The 18,035-nt window shown below is 39.3% G+C and overlaps 1 protein-coding gene across 5 annotated transcripts in view; it reads right to left on the reverse strand.

The window, feature by feature from the left end:
- Nucleotides 1–18,035, reverse strand: part of MALT1 (MALT1 paracaspase) — a 57,684-nt gene that overhangs the window by 13,318 nt on the left and 26,331 nt on the right. For 2 of the 5 annotated variants that reach the window (XM_067698945.1, XM_067698949.1), the window contains exons 7-12: nt 17,959–17,991; nt 15,039–15,065; nt 13,257–13,289; nt 9,429–9,632; nt 1,528–1,705; nt 314–388 (exon numbers count right to left, since the gene is read on the reverse strand). In XM_067698945.1, coding sequence (XP_067555046.1) covers nt 314–388; nt 1,528–1,705; nt 9,429–9,632; nt 13,257–13,289; nt 15,039–15,065; nt 17,959–17,991 — 550 coding nt within the window. The remainder of the gene's footprint in view (nt 1–313; nt 389–1,527; nt 1,706–9,428; nt 9,633–13,256; nt 13,290–15,038; nt 15,066–17,958; nt 17,992–18,035) is intronic. The other 3 variants (XM_067698946.1, XM_067698947.1, XM_067698948.1) reach the window with 3 other exon arrangements.

Consider the following 18,035-nt stretch of genomic DNA (forward strand, 5'->3'; position numbering starts at 1 on the left):
GTGGCGCAGTGGTTGAGAGTCCGCCTGCCGATGCAGGGGACACGGGTTTGTGCCCCGGTCTGGGAAGATCCCACATGCCGCGGAGCGGCTGGGCCCGTGAGCCATGGCCGCTGAGCCTGCACGTCCGGAGCCTGTGCTCCGCAACGCGAGAGGCCACAACAGTGAGAGGCCCGCGTACCGCAAAAAAAAAAAAAAATATCGAGGCAAATTTATGCCTAGATGGCTATGGATATTTCTAGGCTTCTAATCTACAATCAAAAAGAAGTCATCGAAGAATGAAGGAATCCTCAACATAAACGTAAAAGTTTCTTACGTGGCATATCCAAACACAATATTGGCAGTGACTTTTAGTGCGTCCAAGATTGGGATGGTATCATCGTAGTCATTTCTATTTAAAAGGTAGGAGAGGAGAAGGACAGATATAAATATGAAAAGTTAAAACAGCATTCTTAAAAGAACATCAATAACAAACATGATACTATCCTATTACACATAACTTAAAATTATAGGTTCAAATTCCTTTATCTTATTAGCTACATATTTACCAAAAGTAATCCAGGGCTCCTAAACTATTGAGACAGCAGAGACTCACACCTTTTTTCTTGTTAGCTTTAAAACTGGAGTTACGTTTGAATTCGGCCATTGGATTTTGATTGGTAACAGCTGAGCAAGCAAAACACTAAATCGGAGTAGAATCATCACTGGCTCCACTCCTTAGTATCACAATGGCAGACAAGTGGGATCCAAATCTTCAGACGTATGCTTCAGCTGAACTTTCTCTGTCTGCAATACCATGACTAACTAGAGGCCCTCACTCCATGCATGGTGTCTCTGCTAATTCCTGGAGGAACAGCTGCAGGGATTGTTAGAAATGTTCTAAAGGCAGGCTGAAGAGCTGTATGTTTTCTTTCTTTTTTTTTAAATTTTAATTTATATTATTTATTTTTGGCTGTGTTGGGTCTTCGTTGCTGCACTCAGGCTTTCTCTAGTTGGTGGCGAGCGGGAGCGACTATTTGTTGTGGTGTGTGGGCTTCTCATTTCGGTGGCTTCTCTTGTTGCGGAGCACAGGTTCTAGGCATGCGAGCTTCAGTAGTTACGGCACACAGGCTCAGCAGTTGTGGCTCACGGGCTCTAGAGCACAGGCTCAGTAGTTGTGGCGCACGGGCTTAGGTGCTCCGTGGCATGTGGGATCTTCCCGGACCAGGGCTGGAGATCGTGTCCCCTGCACTGGCAGGTGGATTCTTAACCACTGTGCCACCAGGGAAGCCCCTGTATCTTTTCTATTATGAGAAAATACCCATGCCCTTTTGTTCTTCACTTTTGTCCTAGAGCAGACAGGAAAAAGTAAAACACACACAGAAAATATATTTTCCTCTAGTTTTCTTCTTCATCACTTTCGGTCTATAAGCTAAAATTCACAAACTTAAGTGATTCCTACCATGCAGAGGTTTGCCTTTAGATTTAACTTCTCAAGGTTGATATTTAACTGACCAACAAGTTTCAGTATATAAAGAATGGACAGTTTACCTTTTCCTGCACATGTCCAACAGGAACACATTGAGTCCGGTTTCTTTCTCTTGCATCAATTTCAGTATATTTTGTACACACAGGCAATTTTCAGACCTATATGGATTTGGAGCATCGACAGGGACCATAAAGCTGTTCCCGAAGTTTTCATAACCGTGTCCTGCATAATATAATAGTCCTGAAAAGCAGGAAAAAAGAGAAATCGCACTCTGAACATGTAGCACTCTCTAAGAAAAAAAGACGTTAATGCATGCTTATTTAAGAGATGTGCAACTATAAACACAACTCAGTGTTAACTGAATTTGTATTACATTATTTTGACAACCATCTTCATTTAAGTACTGAATTTTCAACCAACATCAAGATGCTATCCAGAAGTGTATTTTAATTCATAAAGGTAATACATTTGTAACCAATGGTATCATATGGAATGCAGTTTTATCTCATGATGTTAAAATACAAAAAAAGGCTAAGGACTTCTTTGCTGACTCATCTGTCTCCTCTGTGAAACCAGAAACTTCTTCAGGGCAGGGTAGTCTTACATTTATCTGCGCATTCCTGGCACACAGCAGGAGTATAGTATTTAATGGATGAAGGAATAAACACAACTCAGAGGAAGAGCCACTGCAGTGTCAAGTATTCGAACCCATGTCCCCTGCATTGGCAGGTGGATTCTCAACCACTGCACCACCAGGGAGGCCCCTCTAACTCTTTGTAGTTACAGCCCTAACCCCTAGCAAGAATGTGGCTTTAAACGGCCAAGAAAACTTGCTTCCTTTGGCCCTAGAGGGCAGGAGCCAGGTTGCCTACTTTTCTTGAACTCCTATTTAAATGAGAAAAATGGGTATTTCGTATGTATCACTTTGGGTAAAAAATGACAGAAGGGGCACACCCATATGTTCAGCGTGGGTTTATGCTACCTCAAGTGAGCCCTGACTATTATCATGTAGGCAGTGAGGACAATGAAAAAGAAACGAAGACAGAGTTCCTGGCCCTGAGGGTCTTGTAATTCATTCAGGCACGCTCATGTTATTACTTAAAGAAGAGTCGGCATCTAATTAAATACCATATATCATGTGACGAGGGCAACCCTGTATGAAGTGAATAAAGGGCAGAGAGGAATATCAGTGTAAGGTGAAGCAATAACGGACGGTCTTGAGAGAAAGGGTACGATCTGGAAAGGCAGCGAGAAAGCAAGGTGCGTTACAGGCAGGATGCACAGAAACAAAGCTTGGGCCTGGAATGACAGCTAATGGAAAGGAGACTAGCCTGGCAAGGAATTAAATGATCACTGGAAATGAAAGTAAGCGTGCACAGATAGCATTTTGAAAATCACGACAAAGGGAGTGGGTTTAATTCGCTAAGCCATGAAGATCAAGTGAAAAGACGACCCACAGAACGGGAGAAAATACTTATCTGTCTATAAGGACATATATATTTGTAAGGATGAATCCTGTATCTGTAAGGACACTTTGTATGCACAATATATAAAGAACTCTTCAATTCAACAATAAAAAGACAATCCAATTTTAAAACGGGCAAAGGATTTGAATAAACATTTCTCCAAAGACAATATACAAATGGCAAATAAGCACATGAAAAGATGCCCAACATCATTAACCATGCAAAACAAAACAATGGGATACCATTTCACACTTATCAGCATGGCTATAATCAAAAAGGCAGTAACAAATGCTGACAAGGATGTAGAGAAATTGGAAAGCTTGTTTATTTCCGGCAGAAATATACAATAGCACAGGCACTTTGGAGTTAAGCAGTTCGTCAAAAAACGAAACTCAGAATTATATGACCCAGCAATTCCACTCCAAGGGAAGTATCCAAGAGAACTGAAAACAAGTGTCCACAGAAGAATATGCACACGAATGTTCATAGCAGTGCTATTCGTAATATCCAAAAACTGCCTAAATGCCAATCTGCTGATGAATGGATAAATAAAATGTTCTATATGCACACAGTGGACGACTCATTAGCCGTAAAAGTAACGCTACCACAGATGAACCTTAACTACACTGTGCTAAGTGAAAGAAGCCAGACACAAAAGGATGCACATGGAGTGATTCCATTTATATGAAATGTCCTCAACAGACAAATCCAGAGACAGAAAGTAATTTGTTGTTGCCAGGAGTTTGGGGTATGGAGGACTGAGGTGTGACCGCTAATGGATTTGGGTTTTTTTTGGGGGCGTGATGAAAATGTTCTGGAATTAGGTGACTGCACAACTTTGTGCATACACTAAAAACCACTTGTATACTTTAAAAGAATTGTATACTTTATTTATTTATTTAGTTTTTGGTACGCGGGCCTCTCACTGTTGTGGCCTCTCCCCTTGCGGAGCACAGGCTCCGGACGCGCAGGCTCAGCGGCCATGGTTCACGGGCCCAGCCGCTCCGCGACATGTGGGATCTTCCCGGACCGGGGCACGAACCCGTGTCCCCTGCATCGGCAGGCGGACTCTCAACCACAGCGCCACCAAGGAAGCCCAAGAATTGTATACTTTAAAAGAGTAAAATTTATACTCTGTCAAGTATTCAAAATCTGACTCTGCTCTCTCTTTCCTGCTTCCAGAGCAAGACATGCTTATCTGTAACCTCCATGACCCTGCTCAGGTCACGATCTCCTTTCCATCTACCCAAGTCTTCACCAAGGCTCCAGGCTTATCTCAGGTTCAGAACCCTTGGCAACTTATCACCTGGTCTCTAGTTTTCTAACACACTACAGCCTCACCCTGCTGGGAAATCCTACAGCAGCACTCTTGACGCTTAAAGTCATATACAGTATTTGCTTTATTGACATTTTACGATTCTACGTAGATATAGTTTCTCTGATAAAAGTGATCGTAATAAAAACAGGAATTTTATATTTGCGTAGCATTTTCATGGTTTTCAAAGCACCTTCATATACATGATCTGATTTTAACCCATATAACAATCATTAAATGACCTATTTAATAAGTGAGGAAATCAAATTTTAAAAGATTAAACAATTTGTTTAAAATCATGTAGCTGATAGGTGTTTGGATTCCATTTACAGTCTTCTCCCCCTCCCGTTATATTAAGGGACTTATAATTTTCTTTCCTTTTTTTGGTCGGGCCACGCGGCATGTGGGATCTCAGTTCTCCCACCAGGGATCAAACACACGCCCCCCCAGTGGAAGCTTGGAGTCTTAACCACTGGACCACCAGGGAAGTCCTGTAATTTTCTTGGAGTATAGATCATGTTCTTTATTTTCTGTATCTCTCTCAACACCTAGAATACTCCTTATCTGGGCTAGGGACATAACAGGAACTCAGTAATTACTTCTTTTTTTTTTTTTTTTTGCGGTACGTGGGCCTCTCACTGTTGTGGCCTCTCCCGTTGCGGAGCACAGGCTCCGAACGCGCAGGCTCAGCGGTCATGGCTCACGGGCCCAGCCTCTTCGCGGCATGTGGGATCCTCCCGGACCGGGGCACGAACCCGTGTCCCCTGCATCGGCAGGTGGACTCTCAACCACTGCGCCACCGGGGAAGCCCCAGTAATTACTTCTTGACTGTATTAAATTAACAATGCAAACTGGTCAGGGCAGAGGTAGATCTGGAGACCTTTCTAGAAAGAGTCTGACTTTCAGTAGAAATGGTACCATTTCTACAACTGATATCATTAAGAGACAGCCAACCAGAAAGCATGGGTATTGCTCCCATTGTATCACTTAACACATTCTGGCTCAAGCAAGACTTGGCTTGGGAGAAGCAGCAACTTCAAGGGAAGGTTCAGCCTCCATCATCCAGGAAAAGCTAAGTGTGTGGTCCAGTGTTTCAGTGCTGAATGCTCAGCTCTGCAATCACGGATATTAAGGCACTGACAACAAAATACCTTTTCTCCACTGCAGAATAATTCATGAAAAGTGTAACAAGAATTTTGTATCAAAGTCTACGTACAAATCATACTGCAGGAGATTAAGCATTTTTATGTTAAATAACTAGACCAAATGACTGTATTTTAAAAATTCCATCTGTAGTACTACTTGTACGTTTAATTAACTACCCTCATTACTCAAGGATAGAAGGACAAAACAGATCTCTTTTAAAATGTCAAAGAATTCAATGTGGTTAAAAATACAATCTTATAAATTAGATCTTTGGGGAATTTTATTTCTTGGGAATATGATTTCTAAGAATATAGTCTGTCACAGATATTTATTTTTGCCTACAGAGAAAATAATTGTTTAAATGGAAGATTTTTCCCACTTGAGTTGAGCTGCAGTGCACCTGGCACAGGGCTCTGATTAGAACATGCACCACCATGACCACCACCGCTGCCGCCACCGACCTACATAGCTCTTACTACACGCCAGGCACTGTTGGAAGAAAGCCCTTTACTTTTATTATCTCATAATGCTCACAACACATATCTCACAATAAGGTAGGCAATGTTACCATCCCCCTCTTACAGATGTACAAGCTGAGACACCGGGAGGTTTAATAGCTTACCCACAGTCACATGACTAATAAGTGATAAACTCGGAAGTGGGATGCCAGCCAGAGTAACTGCTGTGCTATGTTATACTGTCTCTTTATAATCTACTGCTGGCTTTCTAGTTAACTTTACTCTCAGAAAATATAAAATGTTGGTGTGCTGGTTTTCATCACTTCACCACACTATCACTTTAAAAACCCCTTCTTGTTTTTCAAATGAAATCTTAGACTGAACCGTAATACATAATACCAGATGAAAGCTGGGCTTCTCTGTTGAGGCCTGAAGTGGAATGTTGTCCAAATCCCCCATCTATCGGTGAAGGAAAATCTGAATTCAGAAAATAATGACAACAATAGCTACAGTACTTTGAGCGCTTTTAGTGTGCCAGACACAGGGATGATTATTTTATCTTACTTATTCTGGAACAACTTCATTAATTTAGTCTATCCATTTTATAAGTCCTTTTTGGCTTAGAAAAGTGAAATAACTTGGTCATAGTCACACAGCTAGGAAGCAGAAAAGCCAGAGCGCTGAGCCTGGGGTTGGTTACTCTCAGGTTCGTTGCTTAACCACTGAGCTACACTGACGTGAATGATTCCTCTAGAGTGAATGAGGCTTTGGCCTTATTCTGACCAGACTCCTTTAATCTTTTTTTCTTTTTCTTTTCAGGTTTGACATTAGCGTTGTATTTTATTCATTTTTTAAAACATCTTTATTGGAGTGTAATTGCTTTACAACGGTGTGTTAGTTTCTGCTGTATAACAAAGTGGATCAGTTATACATATACATATATCCCCATATCTCTTCCTTCTTGCGTCTCCCTCCCTCCCACCTTCCCTATCCCGCCCCTCTAGGTGGTCACAAAGCACAGAGCTGATCTCTCTGTGCTATGCGGCTGCTTCCCACTAGCTATCTATTTTACATTTGGTAGTGTATATATGTCCATGCCACTGTCTCACTTCGTCCCAGCTTACCCTTACCCCTCCCCGTATCCTCAAGTCCATTCTCTAGTAGGTCTGCATCTTTATTCGCGTCCTGCCCCTAGGTTCTTCATGACCCTTTTTTTTTTTTTAGATTCCCTACATATGTGTTAGCATACGGTATTTGTTTTTCTCTCTCTGACTTACTTCACTCTGTATGACAGACTCTAGGGGACTCCTTTAGTCTTGTTTTCTATCAAAGCATATCTAAGCTGCAGCAAGTGACGAATGTAAAAAGGTGTTAGGTAGGGTGGATATCAAGCCAAATATGTAGTTATTCTCCATCCTAGTTTATGTATACAACTGAAATCTTTATCCTTATTTATCTTCAAGGACATGTAGTATTTAAGTCAGTTATTCCTGTTCTTAGATTGTGTTTTTAATGTTTATATATGTTTAAAAATTGAGTTACTTATTTTCTGTTAATTTTTATTTCTCTCACAAACCCAAGGGCACTATAGTACAAAAGGGCATAAACTTGAATGCCTGTGTTTCCCACATCTAATGGGAAATTCCTATGACTCTGCCTTGGCCTCCCCTACCCGCGAAGTGCTCCTGGCCCCCCGGGGCTGTCAGCTGGACACAGGGCACAGTCCAGGGGAAACGCCTATGCCCTCAGGCCTCTACCACACTTACATTGAAAGTAGATGTGTCTGATGTTTGGGATATTCACAATACTTCAAAATATAATGCAGCCACCCTGTTAAGACATGAATCAGTAGTATGTAAACATCTTTTCCAGCTTTCTTAAGCTGCCATTTCGCTTTAATATACCTATTTATTCCATATTCCAAGTTGAGGTTTTCATACTGGGGCAAAGCTTCAGCATAAGCTGAACTCTTCTTGCCAGAACTTTAAATATTTCTGGTTCTCAAGCTTGCAGGGGCAATTAAAAGTTTTGATTTAAAAAGCCAAACCAAGGACTTAAAGCCAAGGTGATAATGTTAATAAGAAATGAGAACAAATAATCAAGTACATAATTCTTCATAAAATTCCCTCACTCTTAAAATACTTCACCAATCCCAAAACCTAAGTCGGTAAATATTTTTTCCTTCTACCTCCTTACTTTTGGGGAAGTTTTAGAAGCCTTTTCCTGTTTAAGCCATCTATGCACTTAAAAATGGAGATATATTATGTAATATAAAAATAATCAACCAACCACCTAATTAGAGACTAAAAATATAAACCAACTACCACAAAGGCACATTAGTATCGTATATTCTACCATATTTTCATAAGACAAATGAACGGATTCACCCAGATTCATCACTTTATATACTCATAAACAAGATTATGTTATTAAAACGTCAGCATAATAGTTGAAATCCCAAATCTGAGAGATTTAATTTGTTGATTCCCTTGCCTAACAACTGTAATCCTTATTACTTAAGAAGAAACTCATTTAAAACTTATTTAGTACGATTTTAAGACTGTCCCTCATCCCACATACAGTAATGTGTTAAATCTTGGAAAAAAATCTTTTCTTCCATTAAAAATTCTACTCTGAGAACCTTTAGCAATTGTACCAAGCTTGCCTCATCATATGACTCTAATTAGAAGTAAAAAGGCTAAATTTAGAAATTATTGAAGTAAAATAATTGGAAAGGTATAGAAGCCAAATCGACGCTTTGTTTATCGGTGGCATCCTGACAACAGGCCTGGAGATGTCACCTTCCCAGCAGTTGAATGTTATTACACAACATCGTGGTGAGCACAATCTGAGAAACATGGCTCATAGCACAACATTTGGCCGTTCCATGCTTGTGGTCATGCCCACTAAAAGAAAGAAATTACCAAAGAAATTGCTTACTACTGACAGCATATTCTCTCTTTAAAGAATCACTGACATATAGGTAGTGTTCTTAACATATTTAAAAGAATGAGAAAAGCCATTACAAATTTACTGTTAGAATTTTTGTGGAGGTCCATCTTTAACTGCATCTGCATAAAACTTTAGTTTACTGATTGTTTTCATATGTCTCACTCACCAACATTTTCTTGTTAAATTCTATTGTAGTTCCCACTAAAAGACCTGAAAATACTATGCAATAGTTAGAAAAAGGAAACAAACGTGAAATGTTCATTCGGTTACAGCATTTTGTACGCTAAACACACACACACACACAGAGTAATATTTAACATATATGAATATACAATTTGCTATTTGGTCATTGAATTTACTGTAGCTCTCGTAGTCAATAAAACAAAATCACGTAAGGTAGGTAAGAATTCTAATAAGAACAACATTGTTTTGACACATGAAAGTAAAGACATCAAGCTAATTAGTCATATGGAACTATGGAATGAAGATCAAAATCCATCTTTTATTACAAGAATAAAACTTTTCAACAATCCGTTTACCATGCCTTTCTGTTTTTTAACTCTTAACCTAACTTATACAAGAAAAATAGTGGATAATTATAAAAGCAAAGATGATAAACATCTTACCATAGACTCCTTTGTCTAAAAGCAGTAAAAATTCATCCACGGCATTACGCATCTCATATTCAGTAAGATCCAGCAGTGAAACGACTTTGAAATCTAGCTGTCTTAACAAGTTGGTCAATTCATACACATCCACCAAAGGAGCTTTAAGCTTGGGGTGCTCCCAGTAATTCATATTTCCTATCAAAAGAGCAACCTTGTCCTTTGCTATTTAAAAAAAAAGGGGGGGGAGGGGGAGAAATTTAAAGGAGGATATAAAAATTAAACCTAATAAAATGCTTTACACATAAGATTTCATTATTTAATTTCATTTTAGAGTGATCACCTTACATAGCAGACCAATAAACTCTACTGAGGAATACAGAGGCTGATGAATCAAACAACTGAAATTAATTGATGCTTTTGAGAACCAGGCAAAGGATATTAGCTGTATATGAAGCATAATAGTAACTAATATTAAAGTAATACTTTTACTGATTTACAACAGAAGGAAAGAATATTCAATATAGACTTTTAGAGCAAATTTAAACAAAGAATGTTTGGAATTGGGTTCCCATCAAATTAGGTTCTGTTTTGCTGACAATGGAACAGGCTAGAAACAAAAGAAATACCAAAAAGAGAGAAAGGAAGAATTCCCATCAGAGCAGATAAGGGGAAATACCAAAGAGGAGGGAAAAGCAGGAGTTTCACAAATACTGTATTTTTAAATTTTCAGTTGATGTACTGTCTCCCGTTAGCTTCTTTAAAAAAAATTTCGTGTTTGGGTGGGATGCGGTTACCTCAGGGCTGCACGAAGACTTTTTGTATGAATACCTTAGCAGTTCAATCTGTGACCTTAGTGAACTGAGGCTTTGCTCAAGGACGTGGTCTCATACAAAAGGTGGTTCACCTTTGGTCTCATACAAAAGGTGGTTCACCGCAACGAAGAGTAGCCCCTGCTCGCCGCAACTAGAGAAAAGCCCGCGTACGGCAACCAACACAGCCAAAAATAAATAAATAAATAAATTAAAAAGAAAAAAAAAGAATGCAAGGGTTCAGCAATTTGAGAACTATGGGCTTAAAATGTGTGTATCAATAATTGACCATAACTCTTCAAAAACTTTTCCCCAAGGATAATTTTTAACAGCTAGTTCCTAAACCGTCTTGGAGCACTTTGAGCTTGATGGTAATAAAGATGATGGGTAGGGAACTTACCTTGCCCACTCTACTTGTAAACCAGTTCCTGAACGATAGGTGAACTGGGGTGGATTTAGAATAGAGAAGCAGACTGCAGTGGTCGAAATGAGAGGTGACAAAGTCTCATTCCAGGAATTGGTTGTAGAAAGGGAAAGGAAAAGTCAGACTTTAGAGCTATGACAGAGAAAGAAACAGTAAAATTTGAAGTTGAGGAGACAAGAGTGAGGAATCAAAGAAAACTTCAAAATAGCAACTATATAAACGACTTATGATGGTTTTCAAGTGATAAAATAAATGGAAGAAATTTTCTGTAGAAAAACATTTACTGTAAGAGCCACCCACAACTTCTTGAACACAAACCATTCACTGGAAAAAGGAAACACAAACACCAGTTGATTAAGCAACAGGATAAAACAACTTCAGAAAGAGATTTTAACTACGTGATCCTAGACATCTTCCAAAGTTTAATGAAATGTATTCTTTAAAAACTGGTACAAGTTACATCAATAATTTTATGTCTGATTATTCTAATAGTGTATTACTCATCTCATCCAAAAAGAGTTAATATTCATAAGCAACTGGAAAAGGACCTGGTACATATTAAGTGCTATATAAGTGTTTAAATAAAAAACCCTTTGCGGCTTCCCTGGTGGCGCAGTGGTTGAGAGTCCACCTGCCGAGGCAGAGGACACGGGTTCGTGCCCCGGTCCGGGAAGATCCCACATGCCGCGGAGAGGCTGGGCCCGTGAGCTATGGCCGCTGAGCCTGCGCGTCCGGAGCCTGTGCTCCGCAACGGGAGAGGCCACAACAGTGAGAGGCCCGTGTACCGCAAAAACAACAACAACAACAAAAAACCTTTGGCCATCTATCAGCGATTGAGTATTAACATCAACTTTGACTGGGTGAATATACAGTCCTTGTTGGTTTCATGCATCAGATCTTTTAATTTCTATGTCCTACAAAATAAAGTCCAAGTTCCTTAGACAAAACCATTCATATTCTAATCCAGGCTGCCTTTCCAGCTTGTGGTAAGAGGCAGCCCCTGCGGAACCATGGCTTCCTTGTCTTTAAGCAGTATGGTCACCCTCACCCTGGCCCCTGCCCCCGGCTCCAAATCTGGGCTGCCCTGTGGTTCTCTCTGAGCTTAATGTAGTGTGACACTTTGCCAGTTCTGGGTCTCGACCTTAAGTCCAGAGAGTTTCCGGTTTGGGGATTCAGCCACCATGTAAAGAAATTTAACTACCTGGTGAGACCATGTGGGGAAGGAGTGGAGGAGAGAGAGGGAGAGAGTGAAGTAGACTGAGAATATTACATGACAGGAAAACAGGGGCACATGCCCTTTTACAGGGACAGCTACTATTTAAGCACAACTGACAGCGCTCACTCAAAATCTACCATTTTCAGGAGAATCTAGAAACCTGAATTTATATATGCTATCTGATCAGTGACAACTGATGCTAATTGTTCAACACTGTGTGGGCCACCCCCCTTCCCCAGTCAGTGCCCTTTTCTCCACGGGCTGAGCAATCCCATGTTATGCTACCCTTCACGGTGTCAGCCTCCACCTCTATGCTGATGACGCTCATGACTGTATCTCCGAGCCTGGCCTCTCCTTAGAGTTCCAGATCCACGTGCACAATTGCCTGCTGTGTATCTCCGCCTAGACGCGACACAGATACCTCAAACCGGTTAGGTCCCAAAATGAGGGTCATCTATCCTTTGAATCCTGCTTTTGATTCTGTATTCTCTAACTCAGTGGGCTGTATTACCACCTGCCTAGTGGTCCAGCAAGAATCTGGAGCAGGCATGGTGATTCCGCTGTACTTTTTATACCCTATGCTGAGGTGATGAAAACAGCTTACTGATTCCATCACCTCAAGGTCTTCTGAATTTGTTCTGTCTTCTTCTGCATGGTCTTGGTACTACCCTGGTTTAGATTCCCATTCTTTCTTATCTAGACCATTGCAACAGTCTCAGTTGTTCTCCTAACCTAAACAATGCCTCCCTCCAGTTTATTTTCTACACCGATACTAGACTGGCCTTTCAGAGGGACAAATCTCACCCCTCTATCAAGTTTCCTTCCAATAGCTTGTCTGAGAAATGGGGCTCAAGACCTGGTCTCACCCTGCTTCTCCAGGCTCCTTCTCTTCATGTTCTAGAGAATCGTTTGTTACCTGCAACTCCCCAAATACAACAGGCACGCTGTATTCTTTCTCTACGAAGTTTACTTAGGATTTCATGTTCCCTCTATCTGGAAGGCCCTTCTCCTATTCATCCTTCAACATGTAGAGCTGCTATGGCAGCCTCTTTCGTGCTTTCCTAACCTCTAACTCCACCGAGATATAGTATTACTCGTGTTTATGTGACCTATCCATGTTTCTTATTGTCTATATGTGTATTTGTTTGCACATTGCCAAACACAGAAATCACTCCACAGAAGCTGATCTGGTCCCTGAAACTGAATTCATAATATTTTAAAGTCTCCTATTCTATAATTTCTTGTATACATATCCAAAATAAAACATTTGGTTTCGATGTTATTCAAATATTTATAAAAGTTGTCAATTTAAAAAGTCTCAAGTCCCTTCATGATCCCCATAAAAGAGTTACATGCTACAGTTATATTTTGATGAAGCATTTTAAAGCTCTACTCACCCAAAGGCTGGTCCACTGTTTGCTCTTTATTATCTATAGAAAGGTAAAAATGCAAAAAGATAAGGAGCTGTTATCCATGATCCATCTTCGGGGTTAGAGAGATACGGAAACAATGAACAATCACATCTGCAGCACCGAAGGGCAGAATGTGGTTTCTAACAGCTAATTTATGATTTTTAAGGTTTTCAGGTTCTTGATTAAAAACATGTACCTAGATGGACAAGAGTCGGAATCGGGGCAGGAGAATGTCTCTGGTAACTGATTACCACAGCTGGGGGTGACACTCTTTAACACGTGAGGTAGAAATTACAATCTGAAAATGGTTGGTGGTGGCAAGCAGCAGCAGGAATTTAACATCTGCTGAACGATGGCGTGGGCCTGCTGTATGTGCTGTAAATATAACTGATTTAAATCATCTCAGTTTGAGGTATGTACTGTTATTGCCTCCATTATACAAATAAGGAATCTGAGGCAGAGAAAGACTGAGTCACTTGCCCAATGTTTTCAAGCTAGGAAATCTCATTCCGTGGTCACGCTCTTTGCCATCAACTATACATAAAATGAAATACCTCCCACTCTCAAGGACCATGCAGGAAGAGATGCAGGGAAAGATGGAGTTCAGTCAGTAATATGTCTCTTACTATAGACAGAGTGTTTGCATTTTTAATAATATATATGCTACGAGAATCCACTAAAAATATATTAAATTCTTTTTAACTAAATTTCTTGGTGTTTCTAATTCTTGAGGAGTAACGATATAATGAAAGAGGAGGTCAGGAAAATTTTAGAAGCTTAGTGGTGCTGGTTTGCAAAAGTTTTCCTGAAATAGCTTTTCATAATGTTCATTGAAGGGCATGAAATAACAGACAAACTTAGGAAAAGGGGATTCCTAACCAGATCAAGAGAAGCAACTAGCTACATGACGAGGGTGGTTCTCCAACACCACTTAGTTTTGGGTGCTTGAAGCACGTCTCACAGGGGCTTCCCGGAGCTCAAGGCTGGCACAGCAGGAATGACATGAGGGTAACAGTGGCGTTCTGGTTTGTCTCACTGGCTTATGTGTCATCAGCACAGCCCAATCATCACTCACAATAACAGATGTTTTTTAACAAAATATGGGCACAAAACTAAGCAAACTAGTCATGGTGCTAAAACTATGAGAAATCACATGTCAAGAAATAAGAGGGATCTCTACATATATTAACTGATACATATAAGTACCTTCTTATTGTTCTCCTGTGAGGTTTTATTTTCAGATAGTCACAGGTTCCATCAGTGCCTTTCAGAATGCCCACAGCCTGGACTGGTGTCCTCGGTCTTTCTGGAGTCCTCATTATTACTACGCCTTTCATCTCAGGTAAGGCTTCCCTTTAGCTTAACTTGTTCAGAAATCTGTTCTGATTAAAACTGGCCGAAGGATGATAACTACTCCTGCCAACTGTCAGTCCCTTAATGGTCAATGACTAACTACTCATCTGTACAGCACTAACAGTAATTTTACTTCCGTTACAGACACCCACCCAACTAGTTCAGATGTGTTCAATGACTGAGCAGCTTTGAACAAGGACCCAGGGGTCTGGTGAGTTCAGAGATGTTACTCCTGTCACTCTTTCAAAGGCTGCTTCTTGTCTTTCAAATTAAAGAGCAAGCATTTCCCCATTTAACTGCCTTTTGATGACACAGAGTTATTCACAAGGATAGAGAATATCTATAGCATCTTTAAGTTACTGTATTCAATAACTAAATATCTAAAGCTAATGTTTTAATGTTTGTATTACTCACCGGGATGACCGAGATTATTTAATTCATCTAAAATAAAATAAGAGAAAATAGATTAAATAATCTTTAAATAGATTTAAATAACCTTTAAATAATCTGCCAATTTAGCACAGATAGTAAGACTGACAAAAGAAGTTGATTCTTGCACTGTTGAATCGTGTTATAATGTCTTATCAGGTTAGAACTTTTAAAATGCCATAAAGGAGAAGTCATGCAGTCAAATTGTGAAGAGGAGAGAACGTGGTTGTGGACATCAGTTAGGACTCCTGAGCTATTACTGCTTTCATTAAATGACAAAAAGCTAAATAGACTCATTCTTAATTTGATCAGAGTTTTAGATATGCTGGCCAATTATTGGATGAAAACAATCACGAGACAGGTTTGTCTATGGCCTCGACTATACACTTCATGAAACTAATTAAAAACCTCAAATGATATTTTTGAGAATAAACTTTTAATTTTAGAACAGTTCAAGATTTTACAGAACTATCGTGAAGATACTACAGAGAGTTTCTACAGACACCCATACCTAGTTTCCCTATTTCTAACATCTGTTGTCAGTAAGGCGTATTTGTCACAATTAATGAACCATTAAAGTTCTTTTTTGTTCCAGGACCCCATTCGGGACACCACATCACATTTACTTGTGTCTCCTTGGGCTCCTCTTTGTTGTGACAGTTTCTCAGACTTTCCTTGTTTTTCATAACACTGACAGTTTTGAGGATTATCGGTGAGGTATTTTGTAGAATGTCTGTAAATCGGGAGATGTCTGATGTTTTTCTCCTGGTTACACTGGTGGAATGTGTTTTTGGAGGTATAGTGGTTTCAGAATTGTTAGCCTGTAGAGCCTGGCTAACAGAAAGAAAATCATCTAAGCAAATACCTATGACATTATAGCCATCTATTTTTCCTTTACAAATTATGTGAAGATAAAAATTAACATTCACAATAAATTATAAATGCTATACTATTCATAAAATATTATGCAGTAACTTCTATGAGATATAAAATCAACTACAGAGTCGTATCAGCTAGAGTACAGGGTTCTGTACAATTTCTTCTGCCTTCTGTGTTCACTCATTCCCAGGTACTTAGGTTAGCACCTGTTCTTCCATCCCATAATCAGTGAGGTTGCTTCATACACTTGCAATAGGTTTAGATTCTTCTGTCATATTCTGTGTTCCATCCTGGGATCCCCCTCCTCTGACCTTCCTAAACGATTTAAAACCTGCATATATGTATTTACCACTACAGCTGCCATATAGAATATTTTCACTGCCCTAAAGAAATCCCCTGAGCTCCACCTGTTCAACCCCCTACCCCTTCTCCTGATCAAGTATCTTTAACAAAGCACATAAAATAGGTCACATCATGTTCTACAGGTAAAAAAAGATACGGTAATGTTGGGACATTGTTAACATGTGCCACTCCACCAACTATAAAATGCCTCAACTTTGAAGACTTCTTTAGAAAGAAGAGTTGGATCTAATTTTTCCATCTGAAATTTTTGGAGTAGTTTCATAGTTGGGTTTTCATCTGTGTTTGGAACAGATTTATCTGAAAGTTATTACTTAATAGTGTGTTTGCCACTGCAAAAATTATAGGAAGAATCTTGCAGGTAAAGAAGCAGCTAGGTGGTAATATACATGCATTACCCAGAAGCTGAACAGCAATGCTAGTTTATGTTTATACTTAGAGGTCTCCAATGTTAGGAGGTTTTAAAAATCATGCAATTAGCTGAAAAAGGAGAAGGAAGAAGAGTTTGGTTAGGATTTCTTTACATAGATTCCCTCACGTAGGGCCCATAGGCCACAGGATTAGAACTGCTTTATGCTAGAGAATTCCTGTCCGCAACTATGACTGGGATGAAAACAGTACTTATAGTATTTCAAAGTGACACCATAGCAGTATGAAGGACAGGAAAACCAGGAAACGTAAGATTTAACATTATTTTTTTACTTTGCTCAAGTAGAGCCTAAGGGTTTATAATAAAGAGGCAGAAATTGAAAAAATACTTTGCTATCCACAAACCTAATTTTGCAAAACAGTGACATCACACTAGGGGAACGTAATTTAAGTTTTAAAATTTACTCATTACAACTTATGTGCAAGGCTTTGGTTAATTAAAACAAGATAAAAGTTTATGTCAAAATAACTTTCAGTTCTTTTTAATCTACCATGTCATTTTTACCATAATATATAGTCTTCAGCCTTGTAGCGTCAAAAAATGGATCTTATAAATTTTATATTAAAACAGGATATTTAATATTTGCTAAAGCATGCGTTAAACAATAAATCTCCTGTCCTGAAACTGTTATAGAAATTACATTTGCATTTGAGAGGCATCTTACCATGGCTAAAGGACAGATAAAATAACCTAAACAACTATCCATGACAGTATAGCCATGGATTTTTACAAATTTTATGAAGATAATTAACATTAAGAATTAATTGCAACTGTTCACTATTCATAAGGTGTTGTACAGGAGCTTTGTTTTATTTTTTATTTTTTGGCCACACCATGCGGCATGTGGCATCTTAGTTCCCCCACCAGGGATCGCACCTACACCCCCTGCAGTGGAAGCGCAGAGTCGTAACCACTGGACCGTCAGGGAAGTCCCAGGAACTTTATTTTTATATACAATAGAAAATCAATTAAAAATTAGTTGTTTTTTTTTTAACATCTTTATTGGGGTATAATTGCTTTACAATAAAAATTAGTCGTTTTAATTAATGTCAGTTTAATAGTGTCTCTGGTAATTTATTAACCCTCAAAGACTAAGATACAGTATCCTTCTATCAAAATTTTTTCTTATAGCTAGTATTTTTTCCATCACTGCACTCAGTAAACCAGGGCACTCCACCAATCCCAAGAGGAACCAGCATGCGGGATATTTGGTTTCAAACCAAAGGATTACACTACCTTCAGTGCACTCCACTGCCACATCTGTTCTTCCTTGTTTCAGAGAAAACAAATGTGAATATATTGTAATTCATGAT

This window comes from Pseudorca crassidens, chromosome 12 (assembly GCF_039906515.1).
Source record: "Pseudorca crassidens isolate mPseCra1 chromosome 12, mPseCra1.hap1, whole genome shotgun sequence".
Taxonomy (NCBI): Eukaryota; Metazoa; Chordata; class Mammalia; order Artiodactyla; family Delphinidae; genus Pseudorca; species Pseudorca crassidens.